The sequence below is a fragment of the Coffea eugenioides genome, unplaced genomic scaffold, assembly GCF_003713205.1.
Source record: "Coffea eugenioides isolate CCC68of unplaced genomic scaffold, Ceug_1.0 ScVebR1_2475;HRSCAF=3507, whole genome shotgun sequence".
Taxonomy (NCBI): domain Eukaryota; kingdom Viridiplantae; phylum Streptophyta; class Magnoliopsida; order Gentianales; family Rubiaceae; genus Coffea; species Coffea eugenioides.
In genome coordinates, this window is record NW_020862966.1 from 1 (window position 1) to 16958 (window position 16958).

Sequence of the window (16958 nt, forward strand, 5' to 3'; positions counted from 1 at the left end):
CTCATCCATGCCACCCTAGACAAACTGCAGATTTGGGTCATTTTGTTTCCCCGTAGAGAGGAGCTTCAATTCGGTGTACAAAAGGGTACTAGTCTGTAAAAGTACCATCAGTTGCAGAACCAGCATTGGTTTGACGCATCTCGTAATATTTGCTAGTTGCTACTGTAGGATGTTTTGAATACGAGGGCACCATACGACATTTAAAAGGAAAAAAAAAAAAAAAACTTCACCGCCAATTTTAGATGAACCATGTACACTATAATGGTCCACACTAGCCATTACAAAATTACTAAAACGGTAAAACCTCATTTCTGAAACAAGCAAAAGACAAAGCTCAAAACCGACCACCGGGTTAGCACACCCCAGGGAATGGGCCAGAACTGGTCGATGCTGTACTAGTCAAACTAAAAGAGTTATACAAGATCATCCACATTTTACAGAATGCACTTCTCTAAAACTGACGTGCATTTACCACTAATATAGCGTGTAAAGGAGAACACTTTCAGTTGTTTACAACACCCAAGTGTTTTTGCTTCTTATCAAAACTCAACAGTTCAGAGGCTCGCCAGCCTTGAATCGGAAGCTCTGCTCATTAGAAGTTGAATTCTTGAGTCTGCTAGACCTCTGCGTGCTTTCCTCTGTCTTTTTCCTCTTGCCAGAGGAGCTCAAAGAACCTTCAACTATACAAGGAAGAGGGGTTCATCATGAAAACGGTAACAAACTGAAACCAGAAACATGCAACAATGAGTAGCAAAATTCTGCAAAGAGGCAGAAACAAAGCATGTGGACTGTGGTTCTATGGGCCAGCTAAACATAAAACTTCACTATCATGCAGAGTTGTGTTAGATGTAAGGTCTCTCAAGTCTTTACACAGAAATGTCTTTCATTTTCTAATCTGCGGACGTTTGGCTGGTGCAAGTTTAACTCAGCATTTTATTGAGATGATTTCTACGGTACAGAATTAACCAGATAGAGACAACAAACTATAGATGCATATACACAGGATGGAGCACCCTCTTAATGAATTCACACCCAAATGGGCTGAACTTCAAGTTGCTGCTTTCAATTATGAAAACTGAGCATATGTCCTAGAATCTTGAATAGTTTCTAAAGAAACTTTGGCCTATTGCCCAGTATTTAAATGAACTTCTGGTTTTCAGCCTTTTCTCAGATACAAAGTCAACAAGAATATAGGAATCTATCTACATACCTAAAGGGCTGGGGAAAATGAGAGAGATATTGCCTTTATTCAAATGTCCCTAGGAACTCATAAGTTCATCCAGGTTGTTTTCCACTCAATGGCAGAGCCTGCATACATGTATTTATCTTTCTGAATGTATACAGGCGTTTATTCTTTTTGAGTGTATGACACAATAAAACCGTTATCAACTAACTTCCTTGGGTCAACCCTTGTACTCCTGCTCCAATTATGTTTTGTTTTTCTTCCATGCTGGGTTCATACTCCAACCAAAAACAGAAACAAATCACTTCCAACTATACAATGAACAAAGAATAACAATGCTTTAATAAGTTCACCAAAATAAATAAGGACATTAGTTGGTTTATTGGGAATGCCTGCCAAACTTTTACCAAAGTCTTACCTTGCCATTCCCATACTATCTTAGCTTCACCCTTTACCATCTTTGGATAGCGATCCAAACGAGAATCATCTTGAACCAACTCCTCAACCTACAAAAACCCTCAGCTTGATTATCAATATAGCAATTGAAGTAAGTCAGTAAAGGAGGTCATATTTGATGTTTAACAGATACAATAGTTACAGATCACATAACAAAATGGCTAAACCCCTAGAAAGACGGAAAACAAGGGAAAGTATAATCTAAACAGCATTGTCAAGAGGGGCTGCAACACCCGTGTATGAATCTTCTGTAGAAACAACTTTGTGTCATGAGAATAAACCTAAGCATCCCATTCATAAAAGCAAAAGCATTCTTGTTTACGGGACAAAAGCTCCATTTGAAACACTTCCTAAGAACTTACATTGATGCCCTCATTCTGGAGTTAGCTGCAGCAGAAATTTAAGTTTGAAACATTTGGAAAAACCTTGTATGATCAAACTTCCGAGTGTTACTGATCCCTTGAGTCTCGTCTCATTAATATAATCTAACTATAGAAACTCCAATTGGCAAATTATATCAGGACTATTACCTAACTGCATTGCAATACCACAATTAATTATTTTTTAAAAATGCAATTCCAGAAAATATAAGTACCTTTCTCCATAGGAGGGGGTCCTTCCTCTCTCTGGGTGAAAGAAGATAATCTCGTAACCAAGAGGCAACTACCCATGGTTCACCCTCACCATCTATGCTCCTTGAGATCAACGTATTCTCTTCAAGTAAGTCGCAAACCTAATATCATTACCAACAGTTCAATGAACGTATAATATAATTGAGCTCAGCAAGCCTTGCGAGCCCAAACACCAAGTCTATAATATATGAAATCACATGACTCAATGGTCGTAGCATACCACCCTACTAAGAAATAATTTCTGTACACAAAGTAGTTTTTAAATGAGTTTCCAAAAGATTATGAACTAGAATATTGGATGAGGCAGAAGTGGCTACCACAACGCATGCTCAACCCCAAAAGGAATGATGACCAGAGTCCATAGGAGTCATCACAGCCATTGCAAGTAGACAAATGATCATACTTAGCAAACGAAATTCATTAGTACTTGCAGAATTCATGAGTCAGACTTTTTGTTAACATTAATTACCACAAGGTAAACAGGTAGACCACAATAACAAAAAGACATGTACTTTTAGGGGTTCACAATTTGTTCTTGTTTACTATAACACAAAAACAACCACCCCCACTGCAAAGAAGTACAGAAGCCATGCTTGAAGTCAACACATTATAGGAATATAAGTATTTAAATGACTATGTATGGAACTCAATATGGTGCACATACTTCTTTCCTTTCCTTTTTTTAATGTGAATTTTCACACCCATTTTCTCCTATTTCTCCACTAAAGCACTCAGGAGTCATGAGGCACACAAGGAAGCTAAGAAGTGACATAGCATTACACTTGTTCAGGTAAATTTTTACGCTAATATATAGCACAAATTCATTAAAATGAAAGCATCTATTTATTGTTTCAAAGCACCTAAAGCACATCTGTCCATAAGTAATAATTAAGGCACACATACATGCACTTAACAAAAAAAAGGGGACACATGCAGATTATATTGCCTTCATGATTGATAAATGAAATGAATGTCATGGTATGTACAATAGGCAAATGAATGCCATGGTATAGTGAAGGTCAAATGCAATGCTTACGAAATTAAGGACTGGAGGTTTTCTGGTTCTTACCTCCAAAACTAAGAAAATCGATTTACGGAGAACAAACTTTACCAGAAATGCAAAGCTAAAAGTGGAATAACTTAATAATCCATGTATCATGCTACAAGCAAGAGAAAAGCTATTTCTACCTTGTTATAGATCTCCTCAGCTCTAGTTAACAAGTAATGTCTCCGGAGGGCTTTTAACAGTATCAATATGCTTCCCACAAGCTGTAAATCTCAACATTGTCAACAAGCTTTAACATTCTGGTACCATAACATAAACTTTTAAATGCTGGTTTATATTATGGAATACCACTGCACAAACTGGCACCAAAAGTAAAGCATGGTCGAGAACCCATTGGTGGATGCGACAGGTGATCGGTTTGTAATGTTCCACTAAAGAATCAGGACACTTGAACTCATCAGATCTACAAACAGAATCAAAGAAATACGGCCAGATTCTCAATAAATTTGGTTAATCAGGATACTGCAAGTATTGTTTCATGCTAATTCTGTTAGTAAAGGTCAACAGCAGCTCACCCACTAGTATAACCTCTTCTGTCCATCAACTTGTGAATAGTCTCCATTGCTCTCAGTTTTGCATGAGCATATGCATATTGATCCAAGCCATAATCTTCCATCACACGATGTTCAACAATATAGGTTGACAAATCATCCTTTTGCACCTAAGATATGTTGATAACAGGCAATAGTCATCTCTTTTGCATCAATCAATTAGCAGAAGCAAACTCAGACATCGAAAAAGAGTAACGAAACTTCCTATGGGAAAAAGGAAGATTTTTCCATTTATGAATCACTGAACTTAGCAAGAGGTACAGACCCAAATGGTGCCAATTCCGCTGCACAAATATTGGGCATAAGCTTCACACAAGCGAACTTCCACCAACTCCGACTGCAGTTACATTAAAAGACGGTTGCTTTAAAATTGTTAAGAATGAAAAAGATGATGCTTCTGGAGCCCTTGATATGACAGATTAATCAGACCCAGTTTTACCTACAATTTTCATTGCCGCTGCATTAATATCTCTGTCCTCGATGCATAAATTCCCCTGCTTTCTGTAGCCACGTTCACATTCCAGATTTCCATCTTTACATATTCCATTGCTCGGACAAGGTTCACAATTATCTACACCTATGGAGACTGGTTATGTCAGATGTAGAGAGCAGTAAAGGTGTGAAACACAATTAAGAATAGTTTTCTAATTCTCAAAACATATGAAATAGGTGATAGTCCTCAGTCATATAATTAACTGCATTACTTCAATACAGATCAACTTAAGAAGGCCTAAGCATTGATCTCAGTATAAGAAGCATAAACCAGCCTAATTGAGAGGAATAGTCTATTTCAAGCTTTTGATACATATCTTTCAACAAGATTAAAATTGTTTTTTGGAGTGGGTTAATTATTTCAAACAGGCTCTTGGGTCAATAAGTTCTTATAAGTCAAGGAATCTCTATGAATGTGTACAAATAAAATCAAAAGGAAATTCATAAAGCCAGGAGAGTCCACGACAGAATGCATCACCAATATTTCTTATTGAACTCTCAACGAACAACTGGAAACGATCATCCATGATTTTTGAATGATTTCCAAAAGGAATGCAATTACAAGTACTCTTTCTTCAACTAAAACATCAATACTAGCCGACCAAAGAAAAATAAAGTACATAATATAATATAGGCCCATTCTTTAATGGCTAAAAATCATAAAATATCATATCACCAACAGAAAGCCAAGAAATGCCATAACTCCTCCAAAAAAATTGCCTGCATTTATTTCTTTTTCGCCATTTAATAACTTCACCCAGTCATCTACAATTTAAATAACCAGTCCAGAAAACAACCAAAAAAGAAAAATCAGAACTACTGCCTTTTCCCCCATCAAAATTTCCAACCTTTCATCTTAATCTATTGATTAGTACACTAGCATAAAACCAAGGAACAACAAATAAATTTTTTTTTCAATGAAGACATAAAATTTAAGAACAAGAGAAATTATTGTGATCAGCTGAATTGAAGAAGAAAGCAAACCACAGACTCACCAGAGAGAAAATCGCCGACATCAACACCGCTATCGCAGAAGGGCTTAGGCTGTTGATTGAAATAAGTAACTAAATAGTTGCAAAACAAGGCGACGGAGGCTGCGATCGTGACGACGGCTATGAGCCTTGAAAACTCGGAAATTGACGATGGGAAGAAGCCGGAAGAAGGTTCGGGAATGGAGTATTGCGAAAATGATGAAGGAGAAGAAGAAGAGGAATGGGGGTTTTGGGTTTTGGGGCGTTTTCTGGAAGAAGAAGCCATGGAAATAATTGGGAATTTACGAATGAAGAATTGAAGAGGGAAAATGGAGAGTTGGGGGAAGGTTTAAGACAGCGGCTCATGGAAGTTCCAGATTTATACTACTCCCCCCCCCAGATATTAGCATATTATTTTTGGATACCATATGATACAAGTAATACCTTTTCCTACCCGTTTTTAGTGAAATAATTTGAAAAGTTTAACCTAATTATGAACCCCAAATAAAAAAAGAGAATATTACAATTTAATTAACAAAAATGTAGGTTGAATAATTTTTAATTTTACTCTTGTATGCGTTTGATATGCATGGCTCCTTATGGTTGAACTATCTTTGAAGCATTATGATTTTAATTTCTTTTTCTGAATGTATAAATCAATAAATTTTAAAAGAATATTTTTTATAATATTTGTCGCATATTCGATTGATGTAATATAGGCTAAATACACCGAAAATTAAAAAAACATCTTTGAGCTATCTTTGTAGCATTATAATTTGGATTTCTTGTTTTGAGTATATACATTAATAACATTTAAAAAAAAATGTGTTTTACAATATTTATTGCATATGCCAATGATGTCATATAGGCTAAAAATACCCCAAAATAAAAATCTTACATACTAGTGCTTTATCTCCTTTTTTGTTCGGCTCCCACTTTTTTGCTATTACCATTTTTTATTCTCTTTATACAACAACATAAAAAATAATTAACATCTATTAGTTTATATTATATCTTCATGTTATTTAGAAAAATTCCTGATATTTAATTTTTGGTCCATGAATCTATAATTATTGTTAGACATCAATGCTCTAACTGCATTTCCATGTGCCTTTTGTTTCAAAATTCTAGTAAAATTCTTAATTAGTGTACATCATAAATCATTTCCTTTATTTTTTTTCCTTTTTGTTTATCTTTAGTCAAACCTTCATAATTAATTTCAAAAGGGTGCAATCATTTTCGATGAAGTTCCTTGGTTGCTTTTGATTCTTATATGATTCTTATACAATCGAAGTATACTAGCACTGCATTTGGATTAAAGGATTTGAAATCCTTTTTAATCTCTCTAGTTGTTTAAATCATTTAGAAGGTATTTAAATTTATAAATTACAAATTATTGTAGTATTTAAAATATATTTTAATAATTTATATAAACTATAAATTCAATACCTCTTAAATAACACAAACAACTGCAGCTATTTGAATTAATTTTAAATCCTTTATCAAATTTCAAATGAAAATAGAATTTCATATTTAATTCATGACAAGAATTTTTACTTTTGTGATGATTGATCTTTAATTTTTTTCGTAAATTACAAATCGATTCCTAACACTATCTATATTCCTCTTTTACCCCTTTGTTTTTTCCTTTTCTTTTTGAACTCGAATCATGTTCTTGTTTAACTTAAAGGGATAATTTCAGAAACCTCCCCTGAGGTTTCTGACACTTTCACTGACATCCCCTGAGGTTCTCAAAATTTCACTTACCTCCCTTGCTTTTGATTTTGTGGTAACAATCCAGTCCAAATCAGATTAAAATATTATTTTCATGTGTGAGAAGGTATTTTTATTCCATAGCTACCCTTTGCAGAAGTTGTATTAGTAGAAGATTCAAAGAAGAATAAATGATTTGGACTAATTAGTAAAGTTGAGGGGGGGTAAGTGCAATACAAAAAATTGCATGCACCAGATGTGCCATGCAACAGTTATTTGGCAGATTTTGCAACGGCTAGCTGCAAATTGCAACGGCCAGAAGGTTTGCTGTTTCAGTAGCAATAGCATATAAAGCAAAGCAACTTAACTACCTCTGAGGTTTCAAGCTATTAACATTCTTTGCTACTAATTTGGAGTGATAACAAGTGCATTTGCTGTGCTACAATTAGAGCTCTGAGTAAAAAGTTTTAGCTGCAACCATGGCCTCTTCAAGCCATAGGGGAGAATCATGGAATTCACCTACATCTTTCTCCATTAAAAACAGGTTTTGCCGCTGTAATCGCAAAGCAACCGTAATGATATCAGAGAGTGAAAGGAATCCAGACAAGTTGTATTTCTATTGAGAAATTTCCAACTTTGTGATGAATTTTAAAAAAATTCTACAAAAGGGGTGATTTTGGGTTTAATTTCCGTCAGGGGGGTCTTCGCATTTGTGAATTTCACAAATGCGAGCTTACAAGAGCTCGCATTCGTGGAATGCGAGCTCTTCTCAATTTTTTTTTTCCTTTTTTAAGAGCTAGGGAATTATTTCTAGGAAGCAAATGCGAGCTCTTATCTTTTTTATTTTGGTATTTTTGAGAGGTAGGGAATTATTTGCAGAAAGCTTCTAATTTTTGTTTTAAAAAATGTTGCAAATATTTAAAATTTTGCAAATAGCTCGCATTTGTTAAATTTGACCTGCAAAAATTGTATTTAACTTTTTTGTTAGATTTCGCATTTATAAGTATGACTTGTAGAAAATTAGATTCAAATTTAGATGTATTAGGGTTTTAAAAATATTATATAAGTGATAAAAATTTTATAAATTGTAAAAATAAAATCAAATTTAAATAATTAAATGTTATATTTGCATAAGAAATAATACAATAATCATAATAATGATAATACAATAATATTGGTGTAATAAAACTGCCATTAATTTAAATATTTACTTATAATGCCCAAAGAGCCTAATTACCAATTTTTTCTTCTCGCGCTCAAATATAACATTAACCCGCATGCGAGCTAACCTTGAAATAGAAAAAACACAGAATCCCGCTTGCGGGTTTCAGGAGTATTCGGATATTCTCATATGCACCTATGCAAATCGAACCAACCGGATATCTTATCCGTATCCCATTTTTTTAAATAAAAATCTTATAAATTTGAAAAATAAAATCAAATTTAGATGTATTAGGGTTTTAAAAATATTATATAAGTGATAAAAATTTTATAAATTGTAAAAATAAAATCAAACTGCTTTGATAATTAAATGTTATATTTGCATAAGAAATAATACAATAATCATAATAATGATAATACAATAATATTGGTGTAATAAAACTGCCATTAATTTAAATATTTACTTATAATGCCCAAAGAGCCTAATTACCAATTTTTTCTTCTCGCGCTCAAATATAACATTAACCCGCATGCGAGCTAACCTTGAAATAGAAAAAACACAGAATCCCGCTTGCGGGTTTCAACGTTATTCTGCGCTTCGTGTGTTTGCTTTTGTTTTGCTTTTGTCTTTTTTTTTCGAAATGGAGGGTTGGCGGTGGAGCTTAGTAACAATTAATTCTTCACTTTGTTGCCGCTACTCCAGTGCATATTAGGACCACTGGTTTGATCACAATTTCCTTTCCATTTTTGTTCTTGTTATTTCCTCTGTTTCTTTTCCTATATCCAGAATGTCGTATAAGACCACATATAAGTGATCTTATATGTGATCTTGTTATTTCCTCTTGTCAAATCACACCAGGCACAAAAAATGGCGCCAATATTGCAGCTCAATTGGCGCCTTACTCCCAAAATGACTGGATTAATTCATGTATCAGGAATCAAGTTTCTATTATTGTTGTTAAGCTTAATTAATCATATCAGATGCCATTATGTAACTAAACGGTAGTAATTAACCCCAACTACTTGGGATATATCTGTAATTTTGGCCCTGATGACGTCAGAAAAGGGGCCCAATTTTTTATCAAGGGAGGTAAGTGAAATTTTGAGAACCTCAGGAGATGTCAGTGAAAGTGTCAGAAACCTCAGGGGAGGTTTCTGAAATTATCCCTAACTTAAAAACATATGTTTAGCTGTCCGAAAATCCCATCCGAAAGAGACAACAAAAGTGTCTGGCGAAAAGGTTCCATCGTACTTCGTCATTCCTACTGATTCAATTGCGTGAAAGGCATCATCAAACCCAGAAATACTGGCAAAAAATAAAATGAAAGAAACCTGAGAATCCCAAGAATCCGAAACCCCATTAGTTTTCTTGGCCTCCCTGAAATCCACCCTTCCCTTCTGGTAAGCATTGAATTTACCTATATTTCTGTGTTTTTTTTGTTTTGTGATTTGTCTCTGTTTCATACTATTTTTTCGTCTGGGTATGCCTGAATTTTTCTTTTTACGGCTTTGATTCCTTCAATTTAGTTGAATACCATCTGGGATTGTTCTTTTTTATACTTCTTTTTTCTGTATTTTGTGAGGTGCATTGACTAAATGCTAAAGGATGCATTTTGATGAAACAAACAGTCTCTTGGTTCATGCGAGATCTCTTTTTCCTTTGGTTTTTAGTGTTCTTAGGTGGAGTTGAGAATTTGAAAGTAGTTTCTTTTACCTGAAAAAGAAAAAAAAGAAATAAGTTTCCTTTAGGGTTGTGAGTTGTGGTATGATTCATTCCTATTTCATGACTATTGAAAAATTTTTGAAGTTAAGGGGGAAAGAGAGCTCTTTAAATTTGAATGTACTTGAATTGTAGTTTAGATGTTTTGATCTGCATAACTTGCCTACAAAGGAAGCAGGTTTGTTAAGAGATTTAGTGACTGAAATGGAAATTCGATGTTTGGAAGAGAGGACTGTTGTTCATGAAAAATTGATTGGTAGAATAATGTAGTAATTGCTTGGTGTCCATTTTCTGGCTGTCCATTCTGTATGCTTTTCTCAGCAATCTATGAAAGCTAATTTTCTGGCTATCTCTGTGATAAGATATTTTGTAATTCAGATCTTGAAGCAGCAAATATAATTAATCTTTGTTTTACTTTCTCATCTGAAACGAAGACGAAGTATCTCTAACCATGTGGCCATCCTAAGTATGCATTATCACTATTGCAGTATGATGGTGATTTTCTTCATTTTCTATTCCCATATTCTTATGCATTTCAATTGGACTTTTGTTGTGATAACAAATTTGTCGATACTAGGGCAAACAAATCGAGCAAATGAAGAATGAATTCATGAGAATAGACTCCAGAAACTTGTTCTCAATTGAATCTCTTATGCCTCAGTCCTAGTAATGACCAGAAAACAACATGTCTTGGCTGTTTTTGTAGTGTCTACTCCACTGTTAGTTTTCCAAGTCCTTCATTCCTGGATCACCCAAACATTGTCAAGCATGGGCGGTCTTTTTTGTTTTCAATTTTCTGAATTTTCATGTTTATTGCTTGAGACTAACTGCAATTCTACGATCTTTCTTTAAGCAGTTCGTGGTTATGAATTGAGCAAGGTTATAATGGCTGACGTGCCGGGATATGTTAGGGCTTGTTTGCAAACAGGAAAGCTGGCTATGTTGGCAATTTTGGTGTCAGGGGGGATTGTATTGCAGATATTGGTAAGTTTACTGTTGATTACAGTGTTAGTTATAATTATATCTATTACTTGTTCTACGATAAGGAAGCTGCAAGATGCCTTATGGCCTTTATTTCATGGTCATTGCTTCTTATTATCGCTTTGACTTTTGTTGCAGGCATGTGCTTTGTACAACAATTGGTGGCCAATGCTAACAGGTACTAGAATGTGGGATTTTTGGCACGATGTCGATTACCTATTCTTGATAATTGGCTTCTGCATCTGACTGTGATATCTTGGAATTTTCCTGCCATTTTGATAAAATAGGAATCTAGTTTCGTGCAATTTGCTCTTTTGGGCATATTTAATGTGGCAACCAGATTAACAGTTAAGCTTGTTGTCTCAAAAGATGAGTAAACTATCCAAGAGGCCCTTTGTAGTTCAGAATTAATTAATTTTGATACATCAATGCCTTCTCAAAATGGTACAACAACTTTCGTTAGTGTCTGACGATTATACGATTGCATTGTCTGCTTGCAGTAATAATGTATGTGGTTCTACCTATGCCCTTAATTTTTTTGGCTGGCTCGGATACTTCATCTCTCTTCTCTGAATCACAAAGTGGGTAAGGTTTTTTTTTCCCTTCCGCCCTGTTTCTCTGATGAGATGCTTTTATTCAAGTTTATTTATATGGATTTTTTGGCCTTATTTGGTTTTCATGAACAATGTGGCAACAGCTGGGCAGATGTGACTAAATTCTTAACCGGGGCTTCAGCTGTTGGTAGCATAGCAATACCAATCATCTTAAAGCATGCTGGAGTAATTGGTTGGGGAGCAATGGCAATGGAGCTCTCATCCTTTTTCACATTTGTTCTAGCAATCGTGTGTTTCATTGGAACGAGCGAAGATGATGGTTATAGCATCCTTTGAACGCTACTCTTTAAAATTTCAACTTTTCCATTGTGCGGAAAACGTAGAGGTTGCCTTTTTCTTGATAGCTGAGCATTGCCTCTCATTTTGTGCTTTGTAAATACAAGAGTGGTTATTTTTTTCAGTGAATGAATACCTGAGTTGCACATTAAACAATCTCACCATTAAGGTCATATACCGCATCAGACACCACACTTGCTGTCAGTGTCAAATGTACAAGGTTGCAGAATTTCTGAAGGAACTATAGCCATAATATCAAAGACACTCCTGAAGGCAGGCAATTTGTAACCATGGAACAGAAGTTGACCAGAATGTTGTATTACAAACACACCAGTGCTCATTGGTAGCCAAGACAAAGCATGGAAAACTTTCAATGTTTTGGTTCCACCAAGAACATTACAAGCAAAAGGATCCATCTATCTTTAACAAATAAGAATTGAACTGTGTCCTCTTTATCCTTATTTCTTTATTCTGTTTCAACCGAGTTTAGCCGAATATTGAGAATACATAACTTCATGAACCATCATGTAACTGCAATGACACTAAGAAGATAGCCCCAGCTACCACTACTTAAGTGCAAGTCTAGACACTGCATTTGGAATATGTACTAGAGGAATGATGATAATTGATAGCTTATACTACTGCACTTACTAGCATGATAACGTTTTAAAGTATCTACAATCAGTTGCGGCAAATTTGAACTATGAACTTCTAGGAGCAAATGCTATTTAATCCACTTTAACCACAAAAAGCAAACTGCTGCATTCCCACTATCATTAAAAAAAAATTGGACTACTTTTTCCGCATTATGGCGGAGAGTACATAATTTTCATCACTTTCAACCATATAGTGAAACCTAGCAATATTGACCTTGTATTTCTTTTCTGTGACAACAATGGTTCATTCGTCATTAAGCAATCCAATAAACACTTGCAATCATAACTTTGCGAAAGAAGAAGAAGAGGAAGAGAGAGAGGACCGGGTTGGGGGGGGGAGTGAACATGATTGACAAACCAAATAAAATCTGAAAACTTAATGTTGTAATTATCACGCCCTCTATGCGTTGTTCCATAGCTGAATTTTCCAAAGAAACAGGCAACTACACACCCTCGATGCCTTTTTTTTTTTCTTAATGGCTGGCAAACATGTATTGTTGTCATCCATTCTACTTTTCAAATCAGTCCTTGAAAACTTCTACTTGGTACTTAACATTAACCAAAAGCTTCTAAAGTCTCCCTTCCCTCACAATATAGAATCCAAATCATAGAGTCAAACGTAAAAAATGAATGCAATTGCTTCAATTTTATTTGACAAACAAACCAAGCAAATGTAAAAGCAACTTAAAAAGCATGAAGAGTTTAGGCTCAAATCTTTCTCTGCCCACATATATTTCAACATAACTTGGTATATGCTCTACATGGTACACCAATTCATATAAGCTCATCCTTTTTGACATAGACATAGTTACATACACAAAGCATGAACACATACACTCCCCATCCTCCATCCTCCTCGCAACCCTGCCAACACAATCGCAGACACACACACAAAGCAGATCTAAACTACTAGACAGAGGGTCTATAAAAGCACTCATTCCATCCCATCCTTCCTTGAAACACTCTTAAGCAAAGAAAAGCCAAGTTCTTAAATTGTAAAAACAAGATAAAAGAACTCCAACAAACCTACAGCTTCTCCACTCTGTCAAGTCCAGTTAATAACAGGGAAAATTTCAAGAATAGGGCATGCTTGGAACCTTATTTGACAAAAAAAGCACAAGCTATCTATAGAAGGCCTTCATGCGTGAAATGTATTTTCGTGTACACATACTAGTACATTTTGTACAAACGTCAGTCCAAATGCCCTTCACATTTGGCCTAAAAACCTGAACCCTTTATTGATTAGGGCTTCAAGGGCGCCCTTTTCCATAATAATTCTACAGCAAATTGCAGGAAACAGAAGAAAATGTTCATCTATCATCCAACAACGCAATAACCAATCTATCACAACAAATTAACTTCTTCCTCTTCCTTCTCATGTTTTCAAGCCAATAGTACCCAAATTTGGACCCAACCAAAAGAAAATGGGAAAAATAAGTGCAGTAAAGGTCTTTATCATATTCAAATCAAAGTGTCAAACAGAGCTAAATTACAGAGAAACTTCAAAAATGAAAGAGAAAAAAAGATACAAGCTCTTTTGTTTTTCTAGTATAGATAAAAACCCATATGAACTGAAGAAACTCTACTCAGGATTGGGATTTTACTCCTCCTCACCATTTCCTCAAAAGCTAAGCTGAAAATTCTCCCTTTCTTTTTCGCCAACTATTTTTCCGTCAAAAGACTACGCGAAATTGAGGGGCGTCGGAACCTTGAGCCGGCAGAATCTCCCAACGGCAAGGTTCGAGCTCGTCGGAAACAGGGCAGAAGCCGGCGAGGGTGACCTTATCGGCAGAAGCGGCAACGGAACCGAATTCGAAAACGGTGATATCAGCTGGTGGTGGGCCGGGCCGTCGGACCTCCACTGCTCCGTTCATGCCTGGAACTTCAGAAGCGGATTGGGTTTTCACCGGTTCCGAGTTTTGGGTCGCGGGTTTGGAGTTGGTATCGTTTTTGGTTCCCTTGAACCATGAAAAAATACCCATTGGTGGTGAATCAGTTATGTTGCTTTACAAAATGAACTAGTTAGAACTTCAGCAATAAGAAAAGTTACAGAGGCTAGATTGGAGCAAAGGAGAGCTGTGTAGACGGCGTTGTCGTGAGGAAGAACGTTTGGTGAAATACTAGGACCAATCCACAAGTAGAAGGGCAAAGCCAAAATTACATTGGAAAGGCAGTAATTAAGCCCTTTTGCTATCGTAATCTTCTTCCTCCTAGAACTCAGCCATGAAGTACATGAAATTGCCTCCAGTGGAGAGCTCGAAAGAGAAGGGCTTTGACGGTGAGGCAATCGGCAGTGAAGATGACGCCACGTCGAATGGTGGAGCTGGTGGAGGAATCAACAGGACGACGACATTGAAGTGTGGACCTCATTGGAGTGGATTGGAGAGTTTGAAGGCAATCAATGATGAAAGTATTGATATATGAATTAGACCGATTGGTTAATTTTGGTTCAAAAGTTTAAAGGGTAGAGAAAACTCGTGTTAAATCAAATCAATTTGAATTATTAGAAAATTAAAGTGTAAATAATAATAAGATACTTGACGCAATATTAGTGGTGGCATTGGATTGGTATAGAAAATATGTCACCGAGGATCCCAAGTGACTGGAAGTTGATGAGCTTCTTAAATCCTATTTTTATGCTCCTAAAAAATTGGCAAATCTAGAGAAACCTTTAGAAATAAATCAAAATTGGGATCAGACACTTTTGTTATCTAAAATCGAAGAGTGAAAAGAAGATTGTCATTCTCAAATTTCGCACAATGCTATATGCATTGCAATCTTTATGTAGACTTATGGGCATATTGATTCCTGTACTTGGTTATCATTGAGCTCATGATCTCACAAGCGCTTATTCGGGGAGGTAAGAATGCTTCATTTGTTGAAGTTAAAATTAAAGAAAAACAGTTAAAAAAAATACATTAACAAAATGCAGCATATGAACAAGATGATGATGCAATGCACCATACTACACGCAGTGGAGAAGATAGAAAACATCAGAAACTTCTCAGAAAAATAAAAGAAGAAAAGGAAGGAAAGCCACGGGATGCTACTAGTGCTAGGCAAGGATTGTTTTCTTCTTCTTCCCCCATAGCCGGCGGATTCTCCATTCCCCATCATCGGCATAAAAACCAATGACAATTTCAGGAATGTGTGTCATTCTTCTGTAATCTTCACTGTCTTCCTTTTGATTCCCCACCTTTTCCATCAGTTGAGAACTCATCTCATACAAACCCAGCTCTTGAAGATGGCTCAAGTGCTGAATTCCCGAAGGTAAGTCCATTAGTGATGGAAGTCGATCAAGAACTAGTGTTCGGAGATGAGGGCATGCACCCTCCTCCACTGCCATCCATATCAACCCTTCCATTTTCCTTAACCTCAACTCTTTCAGCTTTAGGAACCCTCCAGCCTTGAAACACAACCTTTCTCCCTGGTAAGATCCACAGAAAGTAATTTCACCCAAATTGGGCAAATGTTGGAGGGATTCAAGTGGATCCTCCTCAGCCCTTAACCCGCTCCAGTTCGAATCTAATCTTACCAAGTTTTGAAGATGAGTTATCCATATTGGCATCGTTTCTAAGCGGCCATGCATAAGTAGCACACGAAGAGATTGAAGAAACGAACAAGAAGAAGAAGAAGAAAGAGAATGTTGATGATGATTTAGATCAATTATCTCATGATCATCACCTTTTCCAATTGATTTAACGCTTAATTGCCGTAAGGCTGGTGAGGTTGACAAGGGAGGAGCAGAGCTCCTTTCCATCTTCTCTTCTCAACTGTGTAATATATAACTCTCTTAATTGGGTCAATTTTCCTATCTCTTTCAATATTACAGACCCACTGCTTGCATCTACGGTGCGTAACACTTGTAGGGCGAGAAGCCCTCCCAATTTTGACGGACCTTTAAACCCATGAAATCCATAATCATCATCAGAGGGATCAACTCGTTGGAATACTATGAGATACCGAAGCTTTAGCAGCTTTAGGATTTCCACGGGTAATTCCCCAACTCCAGTGTCCCCCAAATTCAGATATTCCAAATGTTGAAGCTTTCCAATAGCTCTCGGGACTCTTGCCACTTTTGTACCATATAGGTTCAGATACGTGAGATGCAACAAGTTGAAAATCTCATTTGGTGTTTCCTCTATCTCTTCACCTTTCAAACGCAAAACCTTTAGCAACTTGCTACTCCTTAGAACTTCACACAAGAAAGTTTTGGATAGTAATGGGTTGGTGGAAGTAACTGTGATGAATGATCGAAGGTGTTCAAAGGAATAAAATTGTCTTTGTTGGTGGTATTGGATGTTGCTACTGTTACTACTACTATGGAGTACTAGACGGCGTACCTTCTCAGATGGCCACGTCATTGGTTGTCCAGTAGTAATTGTAACAATGTTTTGTTCCCTTGACTTGATGAGAATAACTTCTCTCAATAGGTCATGGATTCGACAAGTGTAGGGTAATCCTTCATAAAACACCCCAATTACTT

General features: G+C 36.2%; 2 protein-coding genes across 3 annotated transcripts; one reads left to right on the forward strand and one right to left on the reverse strand.

Moving 5' to 3' along the window:
- Positions 1 to 238: 238 nt before the first annotated feature.
- LOC113756762 lies at positions 239 to 5651 on the reverse strand. The gene is made up of 9 exons (XM_027300301.1): positions 5376 to 5651; positions 4332 to 4465; positions 4154 to 4225; positions 3853 to 3998; positions 3626 to 3740; positions 3460 to 3540; positions 2235 to 2372; positions 1602 to 1689; positions 239 to 680 (listed from the first exon to the last, which is right to left on the reverse strand). Exons 1-9 carry the CDS (start codon positions 5635 to 5637, stop codon positions 547 to 549), a joined length of 1170 nt encoding a protein of 389 aa, XP_027156102.1. The 5' UTR covers positions 5638 to 5651; the 3' UTR covers positions 239 to 546.
- A 3773-nt stretch (positions 5652 to 9424) lies between these two features.
- LOC113756761 (vacuolar protein sorting-associated protein 55 homolog) lies at positions 9425 to 12277 on the forward strand. Of its 2 annotated transcripts, none has more exons than XM_027300299.1 (5): positions 9425 to 9626; positions 10799 to 10929; positions 11065 to 11104; positions 11427 to 11511; positions 11624 to 12277. In XM_027300299.1, exons 2-5 carry the CDS (start codon positions 10831 to 10833, stop codon positions 11814 to 11816), a joined length of 417 nt encoding a protein of 138 aa, XP_027156100.1. In that variant the 5' UTR covers positions 9425 to 9626; positions 10799 to 10830; the 3' UTR covers positions 11817 to 12277. The 2 variants fall into 2 exon arrangements, with proteins under 2 accessions (XP_027156100.1, XP_027156101.1); XM_027300300.1 differs by having other exon boundaries at positions 10802 to 10929.
- Positions 12278 to 16958: the final 4681 nt, after the last annotated feature.